General features: G+C 36.5%; 2 protein-coding genes across 2 annotated transcripts in view; both read right to left on the reverse strand.

Annotated features, from left to right (window-relative positions):
* Window positions 1-8239, reverse strand: part of LOC121382855 — a 43836-nt gene extending 35597 nt beyond the window's left edge. Inside the window, exon 1 of the mRNA XM_041512483.1 lies at window positions 7721-8239. The gene's annotated coding sequence lies outside the window, so the exon portion shown is untranslated. The remainder of the gene's footprint in view (window positions 1-7720) is intronic.
* The window catches only part of LOC121383505, a 34468-nt gene extending 16843 nt beyond the window's left edge, over window positions 1-17625 (reverse strand). The window contains exons 1-2 of the mRNA XM_041513577.1: window positions 17244-17625; window positions 16416-17095 (exon numbers count right to left, since the gene is read on the reverse strand). Coding sequence (XP_041369511.1) covers window positions 16416-17095; window positions 17244-17625 — 1062 coding nt within the window. The remainder of the gene's footprint in view (window positions 1-16415; window positions 17096-17243) is intronic.
* Between the last annotated feature and the right edge of the window lie 10312 nt (window positions 17626-27937).

The following is a 27937-nucleotide window of genomic DNA, read 5'->3' on the forward strand; positions in this document are numbered from 1 at the left end:
GGCGTCCCCCCCCCCCTTCCCACCCACCCCCAAGTTATCCATGTAGCACAGTAGGGCAATATTTAGGATGATGATGGTATAGGGATAAGAAGGGAGGGAGGGAATGATAGGATGGGAATGATGAATGGTAGTGAGAGCCCGCCAGGCGCCGTCCGGACTGGTGGTGAAACGTATAGTTGAGGAGATGGTAGCTAGTCAGGTGTTGAGCCGTCGAGAGGTGTCCTCGTAAAGTTCCTCAAACATTCGTGAGCATTACATCCCGAAGGGTGCGTCACCTATACGGATGACAAAGTCATTGCTATATAAGCCTCGGTTTCACCCAGGTAACCACTAATCGTTAAGTGGGTGCCCCCGAGTATCGGCCAGGTTTTTTTTATTTTTATTATCTTAGTAGATGATGATGATAACTAGTTTAACGTGCCCATATACCACTAGGGTTTTGAACACGCCCATCCCGAGTCCGACCTCCGATAAGATCGGTGGCCCGACTCGGGATGGAGGGGGGGGGGGGGGGGGCCCTTACCGAAATGACTTATATTTTTCACTTATAAGTGAAGTATAAGTCGTTAATACTTTTCAAGTATAAGTGACTTATAAGTAAACGATTAGGATTTTGTATGCAAATGAGGTATCACTTATACAAAGTATATGTGACCTATAAGTGAAGTGTTAACCAAATATATAAGTGAAGTGTAAGTCATTCGCTTATATTTAACAGAAGTGTTATATATAAGTGACTTATAAGTGAAGTACCAGGTATAAGTGAAGTATAAGTAATTCACTGATATTTAACACAAACTGCTGTATAAGTAAAGTATAGGTGAAGTATAAGTGATTCACTGATATTTACAAACATTGCTGTATAGTGAAGTATAAGTGATTCACTGATATTTTACAAAAAATGCTGTATAAGTGAAATATAAGTGAAGTATAAGTGATTCACTGATATTTTAAAAAAAAACCCACTATAAGTGAAGTATAAGTCATTCACTGATATTTAACAGAAACTGTTGTATAAGTAAAGTATAGGTGAAATATAAGTGATTCACTGATATTTTACAAACATTGCTGTATAAGTGAAGTATAAGTGAAGTATAAGTGATTCACTGATATTTACAAACATTGCTGTATAAGTGAAGTATAAGTGATTCACTGATATTTTATAAAAACGCTGTATAAGTGAAGTATAAGTGAAATATAAGTGAATATCAAAGGTTGTGGTATGTTCTGTCCTGTCTGAGGTAAGATCATATAAAAGATGACTTGCTGCTTTTGAAACATGTAGAGAGCTTCCTCTGAATACTATGGGTCAGAATTAATTATCAATTTAATTTTTTACATCCAGTAGCCAGTGATGAACTAATCAGTGCTCTGGTGACATCATTAAACAAATGAAATTAGGCAGCAATCTGTCCCTGGAGGCCAAATTTCAATATTCTTAGGTAATTTACGTATTAATGCAACTGACCCTATCTCCACCCACAGAAATGGACACCAATTTTGGTCAAGCTACCAACTGGTAACAAATGTTTTGTCAAGAAAAAGAAAAAGAAAAGAAAAAAGAAGAGTGAAACAACAGGTTCAAAATCCATGAATACCATAGGAATTCCCATGACCCATTTAATTCAAATAATTGTTTTAAAAAGTTATTGTTCTTATGTCACCAGTACAGTATGACAGCACTTCCACACCCTATCTGTAAACTGTCAGCAAGACATAAAATTGAAGCACAATAGTCTTTAACAAAGTAGTGTTTCATTCTTCCCGAAGTGACCCACTAATACATGTATATCTGAACAGTATATGCAAAGAAATATTTTATAAATAATATAAATGAATATTTATTTTTAAATGTTAGATTGGATTCTCTCACATCCCATTTTTTCAGTTATGTCTTATTCACTGCCATCTTGATATATGTCATCCAACATTCAGATGGGATTCTGCAAAAGAAAAAAATATTTTATATAGTCTGAATAGATCTGCTATGTAATTAGCAATTGTTTAATGTAAACATTTAGTTCTTTCTATTAGTTTTTAAAGACTAAGTTAGAGAATCACAGCCTACCAAGTTTCAGATGTGGGGAATCAAAACTTCAGGAAGAAACAAACTTTCAGTTAAATTTTCAATTTTACTTCTAAAAATAATAGTTTAAAAAAATATTCAATCAAATCTCTAGAATAAACGTTAATTTTTGTATTAAAACAGACTTTGAAATATTCAATGTTGAACTTTAATTTTAATTAAGAAGAAACCAGAAAATAAAATACATACATGTATATACATATATTTTTAAACTCTTAAGTTCTGGAAAGTACTAGAAAGAATCATGCAAATAAGTAATAACTGTTTATAAATTTCTCTGATTCAACTGATTATGTTTTCATAAGTTTCATGTATTTGTATACATGTACATGTTGAGGATATTAAAGCTGGATCGATGATCAACTTTAATAAAACATCAGTCAGACTGATTTGTTCAGTACATGAACCATTACAACATGTATGCATCTGGAGATATATTATAACTGGTGAATAAATGAAAACATCCATTTTAATTTTGCATTTTGTAAAAAATATGATGACACTAGGTTTTTCTTTTGGTGTTCTCTGTAGCATCTTTATTTTTCTGAACAAACAATAGGTATTCTGACTTTAAAACAGTTTAATGTAAATGATATTAACATGCAATGATTGGGCTTATAAAAATTAATGTGTATTAAGCAAACATAAAAGCTAACAAATATGTTTCATGTTACTGTTTAAAATGTCAGTTATTACAACTGCCCCCATTTCCGTTGGGCTTTTAATTAGAACTGTGTGAAGTAAATTAATTACTCCCAGTCTGCTAGAAGTAGAGATACACATCCTTTTGATAAGACAGGTACAAAGTGATCAGGTGACAACTCCCATTATGATTCTCCTATAGACATTTTATTGCCCCAATTAGTGGAGCTATGTAATCCCTTTGTAAGGTGATATCTAAAGACTTCCAGTGTTTGTGAATTGCAGAAGTTGATGAACATTACATAAATTATTTTAGTTCATTTAATCAAAATATATATATATATATTTATGATGCTTTTCAAGTTGGTTTTATCACATAAACTGTTTTAATGTACAATGGCACAAATGTTCCTCCATTGCTCCTATAGTCACAATGATCAAAATTATATTTATTAAAAATTATAACTTATTAATACTTCCAAGCTATTAATTGATCATATGGATTTAAAAACTTTAAAATTTGCCTTGACATAAAAAAAGAAAGAAAAATCATGTTTGTTGGTAACAGAGGGAAACCACAAGTATATTTTAATTAATTACTACTAATTACTTATAATATTTAAATGTAAACAACAACACCAAACCTTTATGTGACAAAATAACTATAATCAGCACTATAGTTTGAACTATATAGTTGTATTCACTAAATGAAATGTCTATGCACATGCATTAACATAAATGAAGATAATTTATCAGACAAAGGAATGCCGCCATTTTGTCTATTTGAAAATCCAACAATGATTGTAATGCATGGTTTTTAAATGAAAAACATGAAGTGTTAAAATTAAAAAATAGGTGCTATATGTAGTCATATACTTACCAAATTAGTTTTCCTGTATGATAGACTTGTTCCACGGACATGAGGTATAGTCTTAACAAAACACATGTGCACAAAGAAAATGTCCAGGTGCCGCCATTTTTTTTTTCTTCTGTAGTTTCCTCCTACTGACTGGAGACCCACACAGTGGTATCTGAATTAAGTCCTTTTGAAGTTGCACCATGGCAAGGCTATTAATCTCAGGATTTTGCACCTCTCATAATAATCCCTTGTTCTATCTGAATTCCTGATGTCATTGTTGTTGTCTTTGGGGTTTTTTGTTTTTTAAAGTGAATTAACTTTTTTTTATATGTAAATGTAAATTACTATTAATAGATAAAATAAATCCATACTGTAATAAACATTGAAATGGAGCTCACCTCCACCCCCCCCCCCCACCCCCCTCTGCCCTACAGCTATAATTTTACAGATATTTATTGTGACAGGTGGTGAGTCTGGAGGGTCTATTTAAGTGAGGAGGTAGCATGGGATAATTATAATCATATAGCATCATGTGTATTAATATTAATATTTTTTAAAATTATTATTGGAAATACTATCAAATTCTGTTACATGTATGTTTGGTTGTTTAGCCACTGTTCCCAATGAATTTGATAAATCCTGTGAGAAGTTATGAATTTTTTTAAAATAACCATGAAAATGTTTTGGACTTAGTTTTTCCCCCGTTCATTTGGAACACATCATTTCCTTTGCAAAAGGACTATCTCCAAACTAATAGTTTACTTATATTTCACTTATAGCAACAAACAAAAAATGTCTTAATTCCAGTTCACTTATACCACTGATAAACCACTTATAGGTGAACTATATGTGGAGTATCAGTGATGTATCAGTTAACCATTCTTTTCACTTATACTTATACACACTGATACTTCACTTATACCAATATATGGGTAACTTATAGGCCACTTATAAGTGGCGTATAAGTAAAGTATATTCCACTTATAAGTTTGTATAAGTTATTTCCGTAAGGGGGGGGTTGAAACTGGGCAGAATTTTGAAAATAGCAATTAGTAAAGAAGTTAATAGAAAAGAAAAAAATTAATAAAAAGGTTACAAGCCAAAAATCGGCTGAATATTTATATAATTTGGAGCATTTTAGAAGGACAGTCCAAAATTAAATAACAGAAAGAAGAGAGGATCGGACTATTTAATAATATTAAAGCCGCTGTGTTACAGGTTTGTAGATTAACCAAATTATAATTTATTTTCGCTGGATGGAACTAGCGAAAATAAATTATAATTTGGTTAATCTACAAACCTGTAACACACTTAGATCACGTTTTTATCAAATGGAGTGAAAAAGCAGGTTTTATATTGATAAATACCATGGGAATCCCCATGTCCCAATTGCTTGAAATAATTTTGAAAGTTTGTATTCTGATGTCACCGGTAGATGTCGCTCGAAGCACAACAATGCCTATGTCACGACAAATTTCACAGACTTGGGGTGCGTTCTTTTCACCTCTCCTGGACATGTTCCATCTGTTCTGTCCTGGTTGTATCCCCTCTCCAGATATCGTAGGACTTAGCAAAATTATTGGTTTTAAGGGTTTGTAACGTTTTGTATTGAGATACTTACTTGTCTGAACTTTATTGTTACTGAAAATGTTCACGAACTGTGAAGAAAAATCTCACAAATGAACAACAAATCGGATGTTGATTGCGCGAACCGTGCACGAGAAAACAAACCGAACCAAAATGATAACGGTCACATGGTATACCAACGTCTGTGACATTGAAATGGAAATATCCCGTCTAAAAATAGATCAGACCTTGTCTGCTCAACGTTTTTTTCTCAAACGTGCAGCCGTTTTTCAGAAATACGAAAAATGCATTTTGTGGTATTACAAACACCAGTATTACCAGGATTACCAAAAAACACTTCAGGTGAATGGAAATGTATATTCTAAATAATAAACGTTAAGTAAAGTGCAGTTTTATTTGTGAAAAAATGGGTTTAATAGCGAAAAACAACGCCGTAATGGTTAACAACTAGCCGTAACTAGGGTGTGCCCCTTTAAAAAAAAACAAAAAAGTAATTTCGACATAAAATTTTGAACGCAGATCTAAAAGTTTAAAGTCCGATTGATATGTCCACGCGAGTGGCCTCGTTAAGGCCGTTTGGGTGCACAGCATCTACGGGGAGGTGATGTTGTTCCTCTCCTCAGTGAGGCACCAGTCTCCTGTAGCTGTGGGTGCTAAGGCAGTGGACCATCTGTGGGTACTGGGCGCCGGTGACGATCTTCATGATTCTGTGGATGGTGTTGTTATCCATGTCATGGCTGAGGAATCCCTGTCGGTAAAGATCATCCCGGCGCGACGTCACTACAATAGCTTCCACTCCCCGTAGTTTGACCGGGTGGATGGCCTATTTCACTAAACATCGTAAGCTACGTTTTGCACGTAAACGTAAATCTACGACTGAAGAGCATTTCACAAAGAAGTGTAAACGTAAGTTACGAGTAAAGTTAGACGTAAATCTAAGAGTGCCCTCGACCACAACTAGTCGCACACGTAAACTGCTACATCCACTTCTATAATTCATAAAATGGTCACACTTTTGGTTTTTGTAAAGTGTTTAACAGATTAACTCCCTTTATTAATCCAGTGATAGTCAGTTTTGTTACCTGTGTCATTTGATCCACTTGGGCGGGATTTAACTCGGTCGGTTGAGTGCTCGCTTGAGGTACCAGCGTCACAGGATCGAACCACCTCGGTGGATCCATTCAACTGAATTTTTTTTCTGGTTCCAACCAGTGCATCACAGCTGGCCAAAGGCCGTGGTATGTGCTTTCCTGTCTGTGGGAAAGCGGATATAAAAGATCCCTTGCTGCATTAGGAAACAAATGTAGCGGGTTTCCTCTAACAACTACTTGTCAGAATTACCAAATGTTTGACATCGAATAATCCACTGGGTTTTTTTTTCAAATAGGCTGACAGCGTTCTATTAAGACGAGTCTGCGTATTTTTTTATATATGCAAATGTATGCAGCAAAAAACCCCAGACGATATTTTTCCCCAGTACCTATTTCCTGTACCAGCTCCCATTAAACGCAGGGCCGTACCGTGGTCTGGACATAGGGGTGTGGTAAACTGTCCTAAAAACGCGTCTCTTCTTGTCTTCATTACGAATATTTCGGACCTCGGCTCATTTACCTTGCACAAACTCAACTTGCTCCTATTACAATTCTGTGACACCCCTCTCCCCTTTACAAATGTCAAGATCCGCCCCTGCTATCAAATGTATTTTTTTTAAACTTATATTTGACGCACTATACCATGTTTTACTTTCATCTTTTTAAAATTCAACATCATATTTTCTCTACAATTTAGAAATAAAAGATATATCCATGCACAAATGACTGCCTGGTGGACTTTTATTTTGATTGGGGTGAAAACAAAAAAAGAAACCCACCCAAAATACACCCGAACAGTGGCGTAGCGTGGGCGGGGCCACTGGGGCGCTTGCCCTGGGCGCAAAATTCTGGACTGGTGGAAGGGACTCGGGGAGTGCTAACGGTCCACTGGTTAGGGGCGCAATACTTGATTTGCCCCGGGCGCTGGCAACCCACGCTACGCCACTGCACCCAAACGCCATCTTGTATTTTGCCTACACAAATAATAAACTCGTTTATAACCTAGAAATTTTTTAGTTGCGGATCCATGGGGTGGACATGCCTTTTTTTTTCTTTTCTTTTTTAATGCAGACCCTTTTTGCAGTATATCTACTACTTTGTTGGAAAACACGAATTGAAATCACCATAATTTTTTTGTTTTTGTTTTTTAAAGTGCATATCGACTTGTCCAAATCAGGCCAGTAGGAACCGGAGGGGTCCTGGGGGTACGTCCCCCCCCCCCCCCCCCCCACACACACACACACACAAACACTTGTGAGACTTTTTACAGGTGATGCGCCAGTTCCGGATCACTTCAAACAAAATTGTGAATTCTGTCAACATGCGCGCGTATGACTTTAAAAGAAATTCTTGGTAATAAAGATAATCAACCATATAAATAAACAGTGATATAAAATGTCAATTTAGGTAAACATTTGGCACCAAAAACAGTGTTGTTCGAGCTGGCGTACTTACGCCAGTTGCGGATCACTTTGTCCAGTTCCGGATCACTTTCGAAAAATAGATGCTTACGCCTTCAAAAACACAATTTCCAACATGTTAGCACTTTCAGCACGTTCGTGGATCCTGCCGGACATATTTTATGATCATTTGCAACTCCATAGGGTTCCCATCCCCCTGATTACGCCCCTAATTAGCTATTTCTAAAATGGATTGAAAATCAACGATGACGTCCCATGACGTCAGCTACACGGGGCGTGTGTCAAAAGTAAAGGTGCGCGATCCTTATTTTCGTTGTGTACTTTCAACAAGTTGAATTAAATTTGATTTCTGGCATTCTAGTATATAATAATAATAATAATTAATATTATTATTACTAATAATAAATAATTGTTTTCATTTATTATCGTATATATCAATAATAATAATGATAATGATAATAATAATAATAATTATTATTATTATTATTATTATTATTATTATTATTATATTGATGACTTTTAAAAGTCACATTTTCTTTATGAAAGGAACAAAGGCTGGAAAATAGAAAGAAATGACATAGCAAAATATCAACTTTGGGACGGTTTAGTATTTATCATAATACAGGGGTGGATTATGCTTTAGGTGGGGTGGGGGGGGGGTGGGGTGGGTCCGAAATTATAAATTTTACAGGTTATCTACGCGGTGGGGGTGGGTTTTTTTTTTTTTAATCCGCCCGTTTAAATATTAAAATTAAGCAAATAATTTTGAAGCAGGACGGTTAGACCCCTTGTTAATAATGATATATATTAATATAGTGACACACACTAAACAGTCACAAAAGTGGATTATTAATTATTATTTCTGACGTGTTGTTCCATTTGCCCTTTTCTGGTTAGTCTCCCACCCCCCGCAAAATAATTCCTGGATCTACTCCTGAATACAGAATTATTTTCAAGGACGGTCTAAAGGCTAGGGCTAGCTCAGATTTACCGTGTGAATACACAGATCAGTGGCCGACTGACTCTCCTGCATCAGAATGCGATTGTGTAAAACAAAAATTCCACTGAAAAAAATAATCCACCCTATAGTGGTACAGACTGTTTAAATTGGTATTATAATTAAGCCGAATAAGAGATTTTCACTTCGTTGACAAAACCAAATAAAGGACCCCTTCCCCCCCTCTCCCAAAGTCGAGTAGTCGAGTATGCAAAAAGCACGTGCAATGGCACATGCGAAACAGACCAATGGCGGTGGCATGGTTTTATAAAGGTCCTCATGTCAAACTTGTGCCGATTCTTTTCTTTGTACAGTAAACCTTTTTCTTTTTTTTCCAATCAATCAATCAAGCAAGCAATGGGGTCGACGGCTCTCACACTGAGGGGGGCGGGCAACATTACTGAATCGTCTTATGGGGCAAATACAAAGACACGTGTGCAGCGATTTTAGCGATTCTAGACTGGCGATCTAACAGGTCATACTAGTGAGGTGGCTTAAGGACAAAAAATGGAAGAATAGTTACACGGCGGACAAAAGTGCCATTTTTTCGCCAAACTACCACATGGATATAAGGATTGAAAAAAGGTCATGCTCCAAAAAATCTGGTAACGGGAACAGGTCCCTATGACGTCATAATGAAGTGTTTAGTTCTTAGACATCTGGAATGTGGTAAAATGTGTGTGTTGTTAACTAGTTGCTGAATAAATGCCGGTTATGTAAATAGTTTAATAAGAAGTGATTGCAGAGTTCATTTAGTTCTACAGAAGAAACACGCAGTTAAGAAAATATTAACTGAACAGAGACAGAGAACCTAGTTAAACAGGAAAGTTGTTTTCCCTTATTTTAGTCTGAATAGTTACTATGTGTATTAGAGGGGAAACAAATATAATTAAATTAATTTGCCGGGGGCAGGCCGTAGCCCAGTAGTAAAGTGCTGGCCTGGTGTACGGTCAGTCTAGGATCGATCCCTGTTAGTGTAATCATTGGACTATTTCTCGTTCCAGCCAGTGCTTCACAACTGGTGTTACAGACCATGATGTGTAGGCCTACTATCCTGTCTGTGGGATGATGCATATATTAAAGATCCCTTGGTGCTAATTAAAAAAAATAGTTGCCTACAGTTTCCTCTCTAAAATATATTTGTGGTCATTAACCACATGTCTGACACCACATACCTGTAGTTGTGTTGAGTGTGTCATTAAATATAAAATTCCTTTCTTTCTTTTTTTAAACATGGCTCCCATATGCAACAACCTTAGTTAAATATTATGATCTAGTTATGTCTGTATTTTGTAGACAATTTGAATATTATATATAAAAAAATGAATTTAAGTTGCAATTTAAAATGAAAATGCCTGGGATTTGTTTATTGTAAAAAAGATGCCGGCCCAAAGATGATAAATGTTTTATGACCATACGCAATAAAATATTTTAATTTACTTAGCATAGAGGGAAATTAGTTTATATTATTTCAAAGGCATCATCACAGGATTGTAACTTTTCTAGTCATTGTATATTTTATAGACATTATATAATATTTGACATAGAGTTGAACATGAATTAGTAGATACAGGTCAAGTATTTTTCTTTAAATCGGAGTCCGTTCATGGTAGTTCATATTATAATTAATTGGTTAGAAGAAGCGACCCCCTTTATATAAATGGCATAAAATAAATATGCATACTAATAATAAATATTGTTCATTGTAGTAGTTGAAATGTATGCACATTCATATTTTCTGGGCTAAAATATCTAGATATTACTACATTAATTGGAATAACTGTAGCATTTCAGATGTTCCAATGATGAGATATCTCTGGTCATTATAACAAAGTGGTTACTGCTATAGTGTGTTTAAATAAAATGTGTGTGTGTACATGTGTATCATTCTGCGAGCGCATTAGACAAACATTATACTTAATCACGCACCAGATCAGTGCTGATGACGAATGCATTAAACTGTATTTAGATATGTTTTACACCTGGTCTTATTGTACTTAATGGCATTCACTGGTACATTAAAGATTGTAATATGTACTTTCCTGTTAATGGGGGAAATGCATATAAATGATACCTTGTCGCTGTTTTGTTGCAGCAGCCACTATGCCGGTAACAATTTTCCTTTTGCATTTTACAGACCAGTGTTGAAATACCTCACAGAGAGGACATATGATAACTATGGTTTAAACAACTTCCAGATCAGGTTGCCGGGGTCTGGATTGAAAATTAACGTTGCGGAAAGACACTGGCTTAAGATGTGATAATAATCCAGCTCAGATTTCAAGATATCACTTGCCAGATTCGTTTCGAGTTGTGCTGTGTCATAGCCAGCTTTGTTTTGTAGATCCACATAGTCATGATCACGGGACACACACACCTTCCCACCTGCGTCATAATGAATTCTTAGGGGAACAAAAATAACAGTTAAAACTTGATACACAACTATCCACAAGCACCAAACGCCTAGAGTTTGAGGATTAAAAAAAATATGGAACATGGAATAGGTGATTTTAACAATTCACTAACCATATATATATATATATATATATATATATATATATATATATATATATATATATATATATATATATATTAGGTAGCCAGGATTGTTTATTGGGGGGTGGAGTGGAGATAGAGGGCACTGCTTTTACACATTTTATGGGGTGACATGTATTATAAAAGTTGGTATTGTGAAAAAAGAGGTCCTCTTGTGCCCAATCCCTGGCTACCCGGATACGCCAGTGCATATATGTGCAATTTAAAGTGTATTAATCAATAGATTTTGATTTCAACACGGGTACCTTTAGTAGTATTACTTGCATGGACAGTAGAATTGTGGAAATTATTTGCTAATTTCATATTATTTTAGTAAGTTTTAATCACATATAACTTCTAAACATTGTTTTAGTAACATATGACCCATGTTGCATGCAAACATCTTACACACGATGAGATTTTTGTGCATTTTTGTAAAACGTACGAAAATGCGCATTCTGCTAGGAATCATTACACGTTGATTGTAAATATATTTGTCATTTTATTCTCTCTAAATTGCTGTTTAAATCATTAAGTTGAAGAACATAATTTTGTTTTAGAACATGTCAAAACGTAGACTTTAGAACGAGTGAAAACTTTTAAAGAAAAATGCCGAATATAGTTACTGGCCCTGTATTCATTTTGTTTCGTTAAATTACTGTGTATTAAAAATCATTAAACGTATTAACTTATCTTAACGGTTGATTATTAATTCAGTCAGTACCTCAACACTACAGGTGGTGCAGTTTACTCTGATAGCTTACATTTCGTGTTTAATTAGTGTAATAAATATATGTTATAACTGGTACGATAGCTTACATTTCATGTAATAATTAGTATAACAAATATATCTGTTATAACTGGTTTTAAGGCTTTGCTTTGTTTGACAAATTGTTTTTCTAAAGTTGTTAAGAGCTTCTAGCAACCTGCTACAATACCAGGGAGCACAATTTACCATCTCAGTGTAGGATAAGGTTACTGTGCACACAGCTGGAAACACCCATGACCCTTTCCAGTGTCTGCCATCCAAAGATAATTTGTATTTAAGACACTGCCTTTGTTTTATAAGAAAATCAACTTCATGACGTCATAATGACGTCATACTTGACCCTTCCGGTCATCACAATTTTTGGAGCATGACCTTTTTTAAATCTACAGGCCCATGTGGTGCTTTGGTGAAAAAATGGCACTTTTGTCCGCCGTGTAACTATTTTGTCACTAAGCCACCTCACTATACGGGCTCTTATTTTTGTAGGGGGCAGGGCAGACTGATTTTTGCCCGAATTAAACGAAAATGGAATTTTAAAAAACTACATTTTATTTATATTAGCCATATTTGTGAATGACTGCGGCTGGTATTCGTACGAATGGCTAATTACATGTAGGCTTACAAATATAACGTGAGAGACAAGTGGACAACACTTAAAATGGTAGTTTCAGTTTGTAAATTACGTGTCTTTACATTATATACATATTGTCATTACCTGTAGAAAACAAAAATAATACAAGAAACATAGGTGGAACTACAACGATTAATATAATATTTTGTAGAGGATGACTGGCCATGGGACGAACAGTCTAGGGCTACTATGACATGGGCCCCGAGACATACAGAGTCGAATTATTATGAACTAGTGGTTAAAATGACGAATCAAGAGAGGTTTAAGAAGAAAATAATAATGATAATAATAATAATAATTATTATTATTATTATTATTATTATCATTATCATCATCATTATTATTGTTATAAAGGAAGGGGGGGGGGGGGAAGTGGGAGAAAAAAATTCCACCGTGTTCAACGTTTTTGAGTCTTGAGATAAACCCTGCGTTCATCGCCCCATCTAGCGGCAGTTACAACGTAAATACTTCCGTTTTGTGAGTGATCCGCAACTGGCGTATCAAGTGTGTCCCCTTTGAGGAGTTACAATAAGTCGTTTGCAGCATCACTTTTCATAAAACTAGTCATGCACAATCTATATATGTTTCCCCTACTCGTACTATAAAATTTCAAAGGATATAAAAAGAAAAACATCAAAAACTTCATCTCTCTTTTTAAACGTCTTCTTTTTTTCATGTCGTCTGTTCGTGTAAAGTTTTAATAGTGGTTATGTATCGCCGTCTAAAATAAAACCAAGACTATATACTGTTACAGTTATTTTACGTACAATTTCAAGAAACATGTATTATTTGTTTGATAGAATATTTGTTTAATGAAATTTACATAGAAATGACTAAAAATTGAATATACCGACAGACTGATCGGTAACTACAGGTGATCCGGAAGTGATCCGGAACTGGCGCATCACCTGTATCACATTAATTTTTACCATTGTAACCCAAAATCTGATATAGAGTTTGTACCCGATCCATCAGTGCCCCCCCCCCCCCCCCTCTCCACACACACAAACACTCTCCCAAAGCAAATATAGGGAATTGACCCATAATATAGTGTTTTTAACTACATAGGTTAACATTGTCGCCTATAGGAATTTATTTGGTACAGTACAACCGTTGTGTTGGTATACTGGAAACGGTGGTTTCCAAACTTTATCAAGTTTATTCGTTCTTTTTTTTTAAAGTTATAAGTTTGTTTTGTTGAACGACAGTACTAGAGCACATTGATTTATTAATAATCGGTTTTAGATGTCAAATTTATGCTAAATGAGCTGCAAAAGAAAACAGACGTAGATTTACGTGCAAAGTAAGTTATTTTCCGAAACCAAATTGTTAACAACTACGAAAAATTACTCTCCTACCTGTAATTGCCGTTAGATTTCCTCCAAAGTTTGTCCAGACACAAATCGCAAAAAAACCCACTACAAATATACAGATTCCACACACGAGACTGCAACGATGTCGCCGATATTGTCTTTGCTGAGATTGCATAGGGAAAAATACATGCAGTTTTCTGCCGTCTGCCATCTTGCTTCTTTATGGAATACTCTTCAAGAGGGGTGAAAGCCTCCAAAGTATGTGACACAATTAATATGAAATCGATGATCTCTAGTGGTATCATTAAAATAATAATAATAATAATTTTTAAAAATAATAATAATATGACGTCATCACGTTTTCTTTTATATCATAACATGTTATGACGTTGTTAGATTAAGTCCTATCCTTTCACCCCTCTTGAAGAATATTCCATAAAAAGTCAAAATGGCAGCCGATACAAAATTACATGCTTTTTTCCCTATGCGCTCTCAGCGAAGTCGATATAGGTGACATGGTTATCATCTGGTATGTGGAATCTGTGTCATTGTAATGTTTTTTTCAAGATTTGTGTCTGGACAAACTTTGGAGGAAATCTAACGGCAATTAAAGGTAGGAGAGTAATGTTTCGTAGTTGTTAACAATTTGGTTCGGACAATAGTAGTATTTCTACGACCGGCTTCGTGAAATGGAGTAAACATACACGTAGACGTAGACGTACGACAGATGTAAGTTTTACACATAAACGTACATTTACGATGTTTAGTGAAATAGGCTCCTGCTCGTAAACAAAATCTTTTTGCGAAACATAGCGTAGCGGAATGTGACGAGTTATTCCGATCGTAACTAAATGGAAAGTAAAGACTGACATGGCTGAGGTGTTCCGATTGAACCTACGAATATATTTACGTGGCCGAGGTTTTTGATACTATACTACAATATGCAGAACTTTTTGGTTGCTATAAGCGGGCGACACATGATAAGGTTTTGACTTGCCTGACGCTATTTTGACTCACCATGGGCGATCGGGTGACCATAAAGTGCACACCCTGCTATTATAGTTATAATATTGTCATTATAATAGGTGATGGGACAATTAAAGTAAATTTATGATTATTTTATTTACAAATTTATTTATGATGCTATTTTTGAACATTCTCTCAAAGTTAATAATAATAATATATATATATATAATGGATTCGTCACTGCCATTGGTAATATGACGTCATCACGATTAGCACAAATTAGTTTGACGTCAGACATTTTAACCATAACCATATGGAGTTTTTAGATTTGCGAGTGTTATTGTCTATTTGATCCCGCAAATAGACAATAACACCCGCAAATCTAAAAACTCCATATCAGTGTTCTCGCTGGGTGAAAATTAAAGGAGGGTGGCCGCGCAACACCACACCAATAACCCCCCCCCCCCCCCCCCCCCCCCCGAAAAAAAAAAAAAAAAAAGGGTGGTTACCATATTGTTGTGTGTTGGTTGACTTTGTGGGTAAAACATACTTCTTATTTTGCCTACAAAAAAGTTTATATGAAATACAAGCGGACTAGTCTTTTAATTGAACCGAAGACATTCATGGGCAGTTCCGGTTTTGCTGAACCGATCAAAGTTTTAATATTATTATTTTTAATAAAGATTTCAAGATATACAAAAAACAATAAAGATGTTTGTAAAGTGATCCCCTAATGTCGAATACATTTTTTGTTATTTCCATCTTTATCGAATGAATCGATCGCTGTGATAAAATATTATCGCCAGCTGATAAAAAGTAGTTTTGTTTTTGTACAGACGGTTTATATATTATTTGGCACCCAAGATAAATTATTTTAATTACCCACGCGTACCGAGTTTTCGTGGCATTAGCGAAGAATTGGTTACTATTATAAACAAAGGAAACATACAGCTAATATTTTTTCACTAAGTTAAAATTCACTTACCCTACTATGCTTTGCTACATAAAATCAATTCATCCCCGATGGAAATTGCCGACACATGATCACCGTCGAGGCCTCTGGAAAACCCGTCTGCATAATGACGTACCTATCAATTCGGGGTATACGTCATTCAGTCAGTCTATGGCAGGCCAGTGATGGCAACCAGTTTCTGTTGTCGCGAACGTAAAGTGGGAATTTCCGTAAAGAATCGAAGCACAAAATATGTTAGTCATTGTTATAATATAACTTATATTTAACATGTATCCAAACACACAAACGTCCAACGTAAATGTAACATATTTACAGGTCTGGTTTCTTCACAGCTTTCGAAGATACATGTATGTTTATTCTTCCTGCTTGCATGGCAAGCCATGACACGGGCAGAAAAACACGTCATGTCGTCGTAGACATCGTACATCACAGCAGTACTTTAAATGAACCCAGTGATTACAGTTTTGGAACATGCACTGTCCCCACAGAGTTAATACCAGTGAAGTGCATCTTTTTAATTCAACTGGTTGAAAAAGCCCACAAACACAACACTTTTCGTCATCTTCAGTTTCCGATTCCGAGAAGTTGTCACTTGATATCAGCCCGTTATCAACTCCTGAGAGCCCTGGCTGCGGTGAATTTGATTCTTTGATTGGTACTACAGCTTTTGTTTTTCTTGAAGAAACAACTTTGGGTTTTTTAGAGGAAGAGACATATTCATACAGTTGGGATGATACAGCTGGCTCTGTAATTGGTTTTCCACCAACAACCTTGTGAGCTGAACGCCTGGGTTTAGACTGATTGGGTTTATCGTGGTGTACAACTGGCAGGTGACTTGAAAAGAAATTGTTAACAGTGTTTCTGTCTTGTGGTTGAGAAATATCGGCATTGTTACTCGCAGTTTCTGTAGATTGTTCAGCTCTTCTCTTTTTAGCATACTGGGCAGGTTTCAACAGAGATGAATCAATTGCTGTTGGGTAAAATGGATAAATCCCACTCTTCCTGAAAGCACTCTGAAGATTCCTGGGAGTCAGCGAGATGTCGTAAGCTCGACATGCAATAGAGCAGACATTGTAGCGGGTGAGAGTTCCAGAATGAGAACGTTGCCATTTTCGAGATTCATCACTGAAAACTTTAGAAAACGGTCCAAAACAACCCACATCCATCGGCTGAAGGATATGGCTTGTATGAGGTGGTAGAACAAACAGGATGATTCCATTCCGCACTGCAGTCAACCAAATAAGGTGAAATATGGGATCTGTGACCATCATACAACAATAATGTCTTCTTATCTCCACCAACTGTTGCGTACTTCGCAAAATGATCTACAAGCCATGTTTGAAATATGTCTGAATTGGACCATCCTGACTTACTAACAGTGCCATTCGTACCAATGGTGGCTCCTTCTAATAATTCTTGGCGCATTCGAGCCCCAGGAAAAATGAAATATGGTGGGATTTGTTGACCCAGTGCATTGCCACACCCTATCATAGTGACTGTGGATGATCTTTCTGGCGATATTTCAATTGGAACCTCGTCTGTGGATCCTACAACATACGGAGGTGCGTGAGTCATACTAATTCCCTTCTCATCCACGTTATATATGTTTTCAGGAGATAATTTGAGGTCATACTTTTCAAGAATTGTCTCCAGTTCATCAAAGTATTTCGTTATGCTTTCCTCTGAAGTAGCGTAGACTCGAAGCTCTGACAAGGATTTGGGTCGTCTCAACTTTAATTCTGGCCATCTTCCCATGAACCCATAAAACCACTGTAGAGAAAGAGAGTTGCAATCGTGTGGCCGTTTGTTTTTAGAGTGGGTGGCATAGTCGGTTCCAAGATTTAAAACCTGCGCTCTTGTGTAGCCATAGCCAACAGACGCCATCAACTTCAAATGTTCTGCCAGTTTGTTTTCTTCTTCCAAGGAAAACATTGGACCAGGTCCGGATCTTGTCGTGTCTGGGGAAATAATCCCGCATATTCTGTCTCCGAGTGTTTGTTCAGGAACGGAATACAGCCTGGCAGCCTTATATACAGAAGTTCCCTTTTCAGTGACATCTGCATATGCATTTTTAAGTTGAGTAGGGCTATATGATCGATAGCGCTTTTTATGACGTGACGTGAAATCCTAAAAAAACACAAGGAATCAGATATAAGAGATAGCCCTTATGCGATTCCATAATTTCAAAAATTGGCGAAAGCCACGTCACATATGTCACGTGATTATAATTTACAATAACAAGGTAGAGCAGACGATGCATACATTTTCATGTTACAGGTCTTGTACTAACTTCGGTACTTTATTTTGCTCAATGGTATAAAATGCATTTTGGTAAGAACAATGTATTTTACTTGTTTGACAATGTAGTTTAATAATACTTACATTAATTGATGCAATCTTGAACATTTTGTTCTCCGGTATCCAGGGACGCTTTCTCTTCAGAAACGTTCGCTAGGTGGCGCAGTACACATGAACTGTCGCGAGATATGACGTTTTTGGGAAATACCCCGAATTGGTGAGTACCACGAAATGGCAAGACGGGACGGTATACACTACCACTTCCGTTGTTTTTATAAGCGGTGATATCCTCCAAAATTAAAAGTTTATAATATTTTATAAAGAACTGCTGAATAAACAGAATGATGGAAATGACAGAAAGTAAAAATCATCAGTTACAACCAATTATATCTTGCTGTGGACAAAATATCGGACGATAGTTAGTGGAAACAAAAGACAGAATGACCATTCTGATCACGTGACAAATTTGGCGCCAAATAAGTGAGTGTTGTTTTTTTCAATCGGAGATTGCCAAATCCGTAAAAAATAAAAATGTTTTCATTGCTCAAATAAAATATAACTTTTCTTCTTTGTATTAAACATACAAATGGATACAGGTATGGGACAACATAGAGGCTGTTAAAAATACTGTTAAATTACGTTGTACGAAAACTGTTTCATCAATTGCTTTTTCGTACACAACAGGGCTTGTTTCCTTTGATGTCCAGTGTGCGGACTGATCTTTGTTTTTTTATGTGTGGAAAAAAGTGTGCATTTGGAAATAGCAGAGACAGGTGCTGGAAAATAAAGATGGGTGCAGAAAAATAAAGGAGGGCGGCAAAATGCAATAGCGGGGCGGACCGCCCTGCTTAAATGGAGCAGTGAGAACACTGCATATGGTTATGTGCATTGTAAACTGGATCATTTTTCAACGGAACTAACTGTATATTTGGTATTTCTTGAAAAAAATACCTGGCTACAATCTAACTGTAGACCCTTGAATCGTCAACTTCGCCTGTTCCAATTGCTAATGACATCGCTTTCTAATGACATCATTAGCTTTCCGGGTGTTATTTTCATTCGATCCCTGAAAAAGAATGTAATTAACCAATCACAATACAGAACACACTCGCCATCAGTTTACAATAAATCTTTGAAAACGTTTCGCTCAGGTTGGCTTGTAAGCAAATGACCCATCCACAGCAACACATTACCTAGAGACCTTGCAAATTTGAATACCATTATTAACCGGGTTAATACACTAAAATTATTACATGGGTTTATGACATGGATAGCATGGGTAAGTTGTAGGATATATATACTCTGTCAAAAAAAGAAACGCATAGGCGAAATATTCATAGAATTATCTCTTTACTATAAAGTGGCATAATTTCGTTATTTATGATCGTATCACAGTCAAATTTGACATAAATATGTGGCAATGTTCTTGCTATGGACTGACGGTAGTGGAGGCATTTTCGTCACCAAACAGCGTCACACGAGGGCGCTGAAATCAGTACCTTATGTGGCCACCAGCAGCAGCAATCACTGCACAACATCTCCTTGGCATAGACTGAATGAGTCTCTGAATCCAGGCACGTGGAATCCTAGCCCATTCTTCCTGCAGTGCATGTGACTGTTGCGGAAGCGTCTGAGGCTCCGGGTCACACTGGCGTACATGTCTGTCCAGTTCGTCCCATAGATGTTCAATGGGGTTGAGATCTGGCGATCTTGATGGCCATGGCAGCACATTAATGTTCTCATTCTATAGGAAATCCATTGTTACACTTGCCGTATGCGGCCTGGCATCGTCCTGCTAAAAGAGCTCTCCGTCAATCCAAAATGGGAAGCATGTGACGGCGAAGAATTTCATCCCGGTAGCATACAGGTGTCAGGTTGCCTTATATGAACACAAGTTCACTTCTACCTGTGTATGAGATGGCTTCCCACATCATGACACTCTCTCCACCGAATCTGTCAGCTTGGGTGATGCAGTTGTTGGCAAAACGTTCATTGTGGCATCTGTAAACACGTTGTCATCCATCATGTCGCTGTAGAAGGAAACGTGACTCGTCGCTGAACCATACTCGCTGCCAGTTTCCCAAGTTCCACCCCTGTACATTGCACCGGCGAACACGTAAATGTTGATGTTGATGTCGCAGGACGGGGCCAACATACAGTCTCCTAGCCTGTAAACCAGCTTCTTGAAGTTTGTTCCGAATGGTTTGTGCAGATACCCTTCTCAAACCAGGTATGCATCCAGCAGTGTTCGTTGCTGTGGCAGTTCGGTGATGCAAGTGAAGAACCCAGATGTAGCAATCTTGTGCTGCAGTTATTATGCGAGGTCTTCCACTTCTGGGCTGGACTTCAGCTGATTGAAACTGCTGGTACCTGTCCCAGAGATGTGAAATGGTGCTCTGATGGACATTCATGGGGCATGTGACTGCTGACAGCAATTCACCTAACTGGAGGCGGCCTATTGCAATGTTTCGATTCGGCAGGCTTAGTCTTGGCATCTTGTAACTCGTCTACATTGAAATGGAAATGAGGCATCATTGCGAGCATTGCAGCTTTAAATACCCATCACTACTCCAATCTTTTCCCTGAGTTTCACGTGCATTCGCCAAAATCTGACCATTTCACGCCGATTTCCTGCAATTGTCGCACAACGTACCACAATGTGCGTTAAATTTGTTTTTGGCTGCATTTGGGCATGCTGTCTCATTCCAGGAGCATTAACAAACATGGTCATTCAGCAACATTGTACAAAAAACTGATATTTTGTCAAATCAAAACACTTTTCTTCTTTCCCTACCACCTATGCATTTCTTTTTTGACAGAGTATATATAGTTTGTGGAGAGTACAGCTGGAGATTTGAAGAGAGAATTCATGGCTGTACAAAGAAGTAAAGGGTTGAAGAGCAGTTGAGTAGAGGTTAGTGCAGATTGTAATAATGTATACGGTATTTATTGAAAGATAATCTCAACATTTCAACGTGTCTCGTACAGCCTATTGTTTCTTTTAGTTTCTGCCCCTCCTTTATCTACCGTCCGAAAATATAGAGGAACAGTTCCAGCGGCTTTGTTCACTGCATCAAATTCCGTCAAAGGTCCAGAATGTCCTGAACTACACATTCCCAGTCTGGAACTCGACGTGGTAAGGCTTGTGCATACTGCACGTGCTTTCGTGTGCCCGACTTGGGAATCCTGCATTTTGTTTTGTTTTTGTCAGTGAAATGGAGTTTTCTACAGGGATGCATGTGGCCATTGGAACTCAGTGATGGCATTAAAAATAAAAATAGCAGGTGAAAATCAAATTATAGGCATCCATTAATCATGATGCGGGAAAAGACCTGACGACGAATAATTAATGTTTAGATCCTTTTCATGTGGGTCCAGTGACAAGGGCACTAATTAGGGTCCTCCCCACAACATTTCAATCAGCTTTTCACCAACTTTAGTTGCAAATGGTCTAGTAATTGTGAAGAAATTGCATCATAAATGCATTTCTATATAATACTCTAGTAAACTTCACCCCTCCTCAGGCACTAGCAAGCAGGATTTTAGATTGCATCTAAACTGAGGCATTAAAGGATGTGCCCAAAACAAGTATGCCCAAATTAAGTACGAACATGCTAACCTGAAAACATTTCACCTCAAAATCAATGAAATATTAAGCTGTAATTAGATTAAAATAATTTGAAATGCATTTCTGAATATGTACAACTATCCACTAGCTAATATGAAAATTACTGTACTAAAAAAAACTTGGTGTGCCCTGAACAGAAAAGCCTGTTGTGCCAAATTAGTAAAGCCCTTGACAGGGGACACAAAATTAATGAAATAGACAACTTTAATAAATCATTTAAGGACTTTGACAGATATGAAGACTATTCAGTTATAAATGGTAGTTCTGGAAGAAGAGAAGATTTTTAAATCATGGCTTATTTTTTGCCTCTTGGAAGGTGGTGGAATATCACAATTTTCTAATTCACAAATTTTTGTTTCCATTTGTCAAGGCTTGGCATTTATGTGACCTATTGGCTAATAAAATATACATAAAACGTGTTTATTCAGAGTTGTGTTTAAAAGTTTACTTCCCAAAATATATATAACACTGAAAGGATCTTTATATACTTGCATATAGTTATCAGTAACTACTTAGCATCATGTACATGTATATGGTATTATGCATTACAAAGTTAACTCATGGGTTTTTGGGGTGGGGATTTACCTCAAATATTGTTGCATTGATCTTTCGTAAGATCACTATATATTTTTTTCAGTCATGTATACATTATTTATGTTTATTGTACACATTTTAACAAAATTAACATTATTTTTTCAAAGGACATTTAAACTGGACTTAAAGGAAGGGACAATTAAGGCATTTGGCCTGGTATGCATATTCAACGACATATAACGCACATTATTGTTTAATATCAACAAGTATAATCGTATAGTTAATTAATAAAACGCTTAAATGTGACGGCTGTTATATATAACGGGCACAGCCATTTTGTACCATTCCAGTGAATATGCCCTCTGGCGAGCTGGTGGTTACGTAATACCTAACGTGTCAGGAATTAGTCTTCGAACTGAAGAAACAAAACATACCTGATTTTTGCAGATGCTTCGCAATGTTCTGTAATAATATCCATCCCAGTAAGCCGGCAACATAATACATAATACAGTTATTTCAACACTTTGATAATGGTGGCTTATTTTGTATTGAAAAATAATATATACTTGTTTTGTACATAAATTAACCCACGTACTGAAATAATAATCGGAGTGTGTTCTTGGTTAATTGGTCTTTTCTTTCCGTGGCCTGTACCTGTGGTTCCTGATTGGCAGGTGTATATTTAGACGGTACCCAAACACCGTGTCTAGACACACTAAAAAGACATGCCTCTTTAATTAAGATCACAAGGTATCGTCTCTTAGCCGCGCGGACACCCCTCAAATCGTAATAGAAATTATCACTTTATTACTGTAATTAATTCTGTAAAACCCTTGATTAAGTAGACTTTCCTATCTAAAATCACAAAACTGATCAATTACGTAGTCCCAAAGAAAAGAAAGTTATCACTTGGGTATCGTGAGTGGTCGTTTTTGCTCGAATGTACCCTACCAATAGGCATTTCGTTCTATTGATGAAAATTGAAATATATTTAGTTAAATAGTTTATTATATACTATCAAGTCATTTATGTTGTTTTACAAGTCAGGTTGATGAAAGCGAAACGCCTTGTCGTAAATTAGAGCGTTTGTTTACACTGTGCTTAAGAGGGGGTTGGACGGAGCTGACGTCACTTCGCCCCAAGCTATACCACCGGACGTCACAAAAATGAAACAAAATGGCTGCCCCCAGTTAGAAGGAATAATCATGGGTTTTTATTAATTCTAAAATTACGCGTTTTTCATTTGTTAAAGTGTCAGTATGTGTTGGTGGTTCGGGTATGCATCTTTCCAACACATAAGGCTCTTATTTGAGTTTACCCTCCCTTTAAAGTGGATCATTTGTAAGTGATAAATTGTCAGGTTTTATTATTTTAAGTATAATATTAATATACTGTTTTAGGAAATTGCTAAAATGATTAGTCTTCTGCTAATATGAATTGTGTAAACATATATAACTTATAATTCAATGTGTGACAAGTTCGATCAAAAGTAATTTCTCCATGACTTGTTTGTAAAGCATTACCATATAATTGCTCTGATTACAAATATAATAGAAAAAAGGACACAAACAGAGCTGCAACATACTTGATTTTATCAGCAGTCATACTGAACTGAGCATTTACTGTATCTGTACACAGTAACTTGGAAACAACAGGCAGGAATCACCGAATACAATGAAGCAGAGATTGTGTAGGCTAGTATCGGTTAGAACAAATTCAGCAGCAGAAAAACTCATAGGGCATACTGCTGCATAGAATGTTTCAAGTACAGCATTTCTTACCGTGTTCATTTGATGATGTCCATATTCACTTTCTGCCAGAAAATAATTTGGGGTACATAATAAAAATAAAACAGACCATAAGTTCCCCATATAGGTGATAATGGGTTTTAACTGTTCTGAAAATGCACACTGCATTTCATATAGTTTGACAAATGTTAAACAGCAGTGTATTGTATCCATTAATTTTACCCTCCTTACCCTTCAGCAGAAACCCTGATATATTGGTTTGTAGTACATTTACAGATTTAAATAGATATTGGGAACTTTCGCCTATTCTTTGATGCTTGAAATTTCTTAACTTCCTCGTGTATTAGTACATGTAATTGGCATTCCAGAGAACCGATGGTTGGGCCATTTATTGAGACCCTCGGTAGGCTGTCTAACATGGTCGTCTTCATTCGGTTTCTTAACCTTGTTTTGATACGTTTTATGGTACTTGCTACCCGCTCTGGCCAGGCATTTGAAAGAGGTACTGATAGGGCAAATTCAGCGACTGACAGAAGCAATGGATATATTGCCCCATACGATGTTTCCAGTTTCATTATTTCCAGCAACGCCCATTTTGTTGTTGCCCCAGGATCCTGTGATTGTTTTACCTCATTGGGCACTGAACTCTGCATTTGAATTAAAGTATGTTTGAATAATTCCCACTCAACATTAAGTATTTCAGATTTCTCGGAATTGCCTTCCAATAATGTGTCACTTAACAAGTCCACAATTGCCTTTGTAATTGTTTCTGCATTTGCAGAGTTGGACTTCTTAAGAAGATCCTCTACAAAAAATATTCAGTTGTGATCTTGCCCGTGTTATGGTTGACATACTGAATAAATGTTACAACCAACTCTAGTGCCGATGATAGGTCTGTCACGTCGTCAACTAGAATGCCATATTGGCCCTGTATATCATGCACCATCTGTAATTGCAATGTTTCGCTAATGCATAGCAATACATTCCTGATAGTTTCCCTAGATGTGTAATTAAAATGCTGTACTTTATGAAGGCCTGCATCCTTTAAAATTGTCATCATTGAGAAGAGTTTTGAGATGGCCACATCTTCCTTTGCTAGCCAGTATACTGCCAAGAAGGCACTGAATAATACTTCATCGCTAACAGCCTGTTGCTCTTCTAACTCTTTGTGGAAAATGGACACTCTTTTGCTAAGCTCCATTTCTATGGCACTTCTGTTGACGTGACTTGCTGTGATCAACTACTGCAGATTTCTTATCACTGCTTTTTTTTCATGCCCAGGTTTTTTTTTTTTTACATAATACACAAAACATTCCAGCATCCGTTGAATCAGAATGTTCTTCATAAACTAGCCACCAAATGCCGGTTTTATTACAAAAAGAGAGATTTTTGTCAAATAACCAGTTATGATTAAACTTGTCTCTAGTGTTCTGATGAATTTTATTGCTATGCTAACTAACACTACATCTATGATAGTGGTGTATTTTTTTGTCTTGAAACAAAGAATTCAAGGTATCTTTAAGAGGTACCTCTGGGACTATACCTGCAGTTGCTGGCTTGGTATTATATGATCAGGATCTGCTACATAGTTTATACTGGCAGAACTGTGTGTGTTTGTATGTTCACTGGATCTATGAGATGTGAGACCACTTGCACTCTCTAGGGCGGGACTATGACCATGATCACGTGAACTTTGTGTGTTTGTATGTTCACTGGATCTATGAGATGTGAGACCACTTGCACTCTCTAGGGCGGGACTATCACCAAGATCACGTGAACTTTGTGTGTTTGTATGTTCACTGGATCTATGAGATGTGAGACCACTTGCACTCTCTAGGGCGGGACTATGACCATGATCACGTGAACTTTGTGTGTTTGCATGTTCACTGGATAAATGAGATGTGAGACCACTTGCACTCTCTAGGGCGGGACTGTCACCATGATCACGTGAACTTTGTGTGTTTGCATGTTCACTGGATAAATGAGATGTGAGACCACTTGCACTCTCTAGGGTGGGACTGTCACCATGATCACGTGAACTTTGTGTGTTTGCATGTTCACTGGATAAATGAGATGTGAGACCACTTGCACTCTCTAGGGCGGGACTGTCACCATGATCACGTGAACTTTGTGTGTTTGCATGTTCACTGGATAAATGAGATGTGAGACCACTTGCACTCTCTAGGGCGGGACTGTCACCATGATCACGTGAACTTTGTGTGTTTGCATGTTCACTGGATAAATGAGATGTGAGACCACTTGCACTCTCTAGGGCGGGACTGTCACCATGATCACGTGAACTTTGTGTGTTTGCATGTTCACTGGATAAATGAGATGTGAGACCACTTGCACTCTCTAGGGCGGGACTATCGGCATGATCAGGCAGTTCATCATCTAAAACAATGAAAAGGTAAATTGGTCAATTGCCATTAATATCTAATAAGTAATATTCTAATTTTAAAACGAAAAAAAAAAAAGTAACAGGCATTATCGCCCTATAGAAGTCCACTATTTAACTTTTAATTTTGTCAATATAAAATTCCGAAATATCTTTCTATTAATTTGTATTCAAAATTTATATTACTTGGTGAAGACTGTACCTGAGAATCATAGTGCCAAGTTTTAGAACAATGTGATCAAAACTAGAGAATTTGTATTTAATTTGTTTTAATTTGAATAAAACTTCAACATTTCCAAAATATATTTTAGTAGTTTGCGAAGACTGTCACTGGGCATATTTATACTAAGTTTCAGAACTATCCAATCAAAACTCTAAGGGAAGATAGACTTTTAAATGTTCAATGTTAAATTTCTATTTAAAGTCTTTAAATTTATTAAAAATTCACAAATCCTAATTTCTAAAATATATCTATATTAGTTTATGAAGCCTGTAATAGCAAAGCTGAAACACAGGAAAAAGATAAATAATTTTATACGCTATTATTTTTTACTTTCTGCATTTAATGTTTCATTTACTGAACAATGCCGAAATTAATACGTAATGAAAACGTTTTCAGATTTAATTATGGAACGATTAATTGTTATCATGGGGGTGGAAAAAAAGAAAAAAAAGACCTGATATTAAAAGTCACATCCCATTGTTTTACTGTGTTTTGTGTTTGTATAAGACACTATCTCAAATGTTCTGAAATTGAATGTAGTCATTAAAATCAAATGTGGCCTCAACAATAACACCAGAAGACGTCACTTTGCATATCCCTACAAAAATTAATAAGCTCTTCCATAACGCTTCCGTCATGGCGTACACTATAACAGCTCCCAACTTCAGCCAGCAAACATTTTGCTGACATTCGCGAACTATTTGATTGGTTCCCAAAGTGGTAATTTGGTTTAATGTCTAGCGTAAAAATCAGTCTAGCAAATGTTAGCTAGCTTGCTCTGAATGTGCACGTTAAAACTGACCTTTGCCTTGCTTCCACCATTAAGCTTAGAATGCTAGAAATTTTTAACGCTGTATTATAGCCTACAATATGGAGATAATATAAAGTTATAATTTAAAATTATATAAAATATATTGATTCCTCGAATCTAAAACAAACAAATTAAAATCGTATGTGTGATATTTATTGAATACAAAATTATGGTCTTTCGACTAACTTTGCAGTTGGAATACTTGAAACAAATCAACGCACCAACCTTTTCGCGATAAACATAATCTAATAAATACTAATATATACAATTTAAATAACAAATAATATGTTAAAACATAAACAACTCAACTTCTGCAATTCTGTAACTATTTAAATCAATATGTGATACTTACCATTTGTTTTGCCGTGTTTTGGCCAAACTGTCAAAAGCATTTGCCGACACTGGCGTTTCATTTTTCTTTCTTGCA

Source organism: Gigantopelta aegis, chromosome 10 (assembly GCF_016097555.1).
Source record: "Gigantopelta aegis isolate Gae_Host chromosome 10, Gae_host_genome, whole genome shotgun sequence".
Classification (NCBI taxonomy): domain Eukaryota; kingdom Metazoa; phylum Mollusca; class Gastropoda; order Neomphalida; family Peltospiridae; genus Gigantopelta; species Gigantopelta aegis.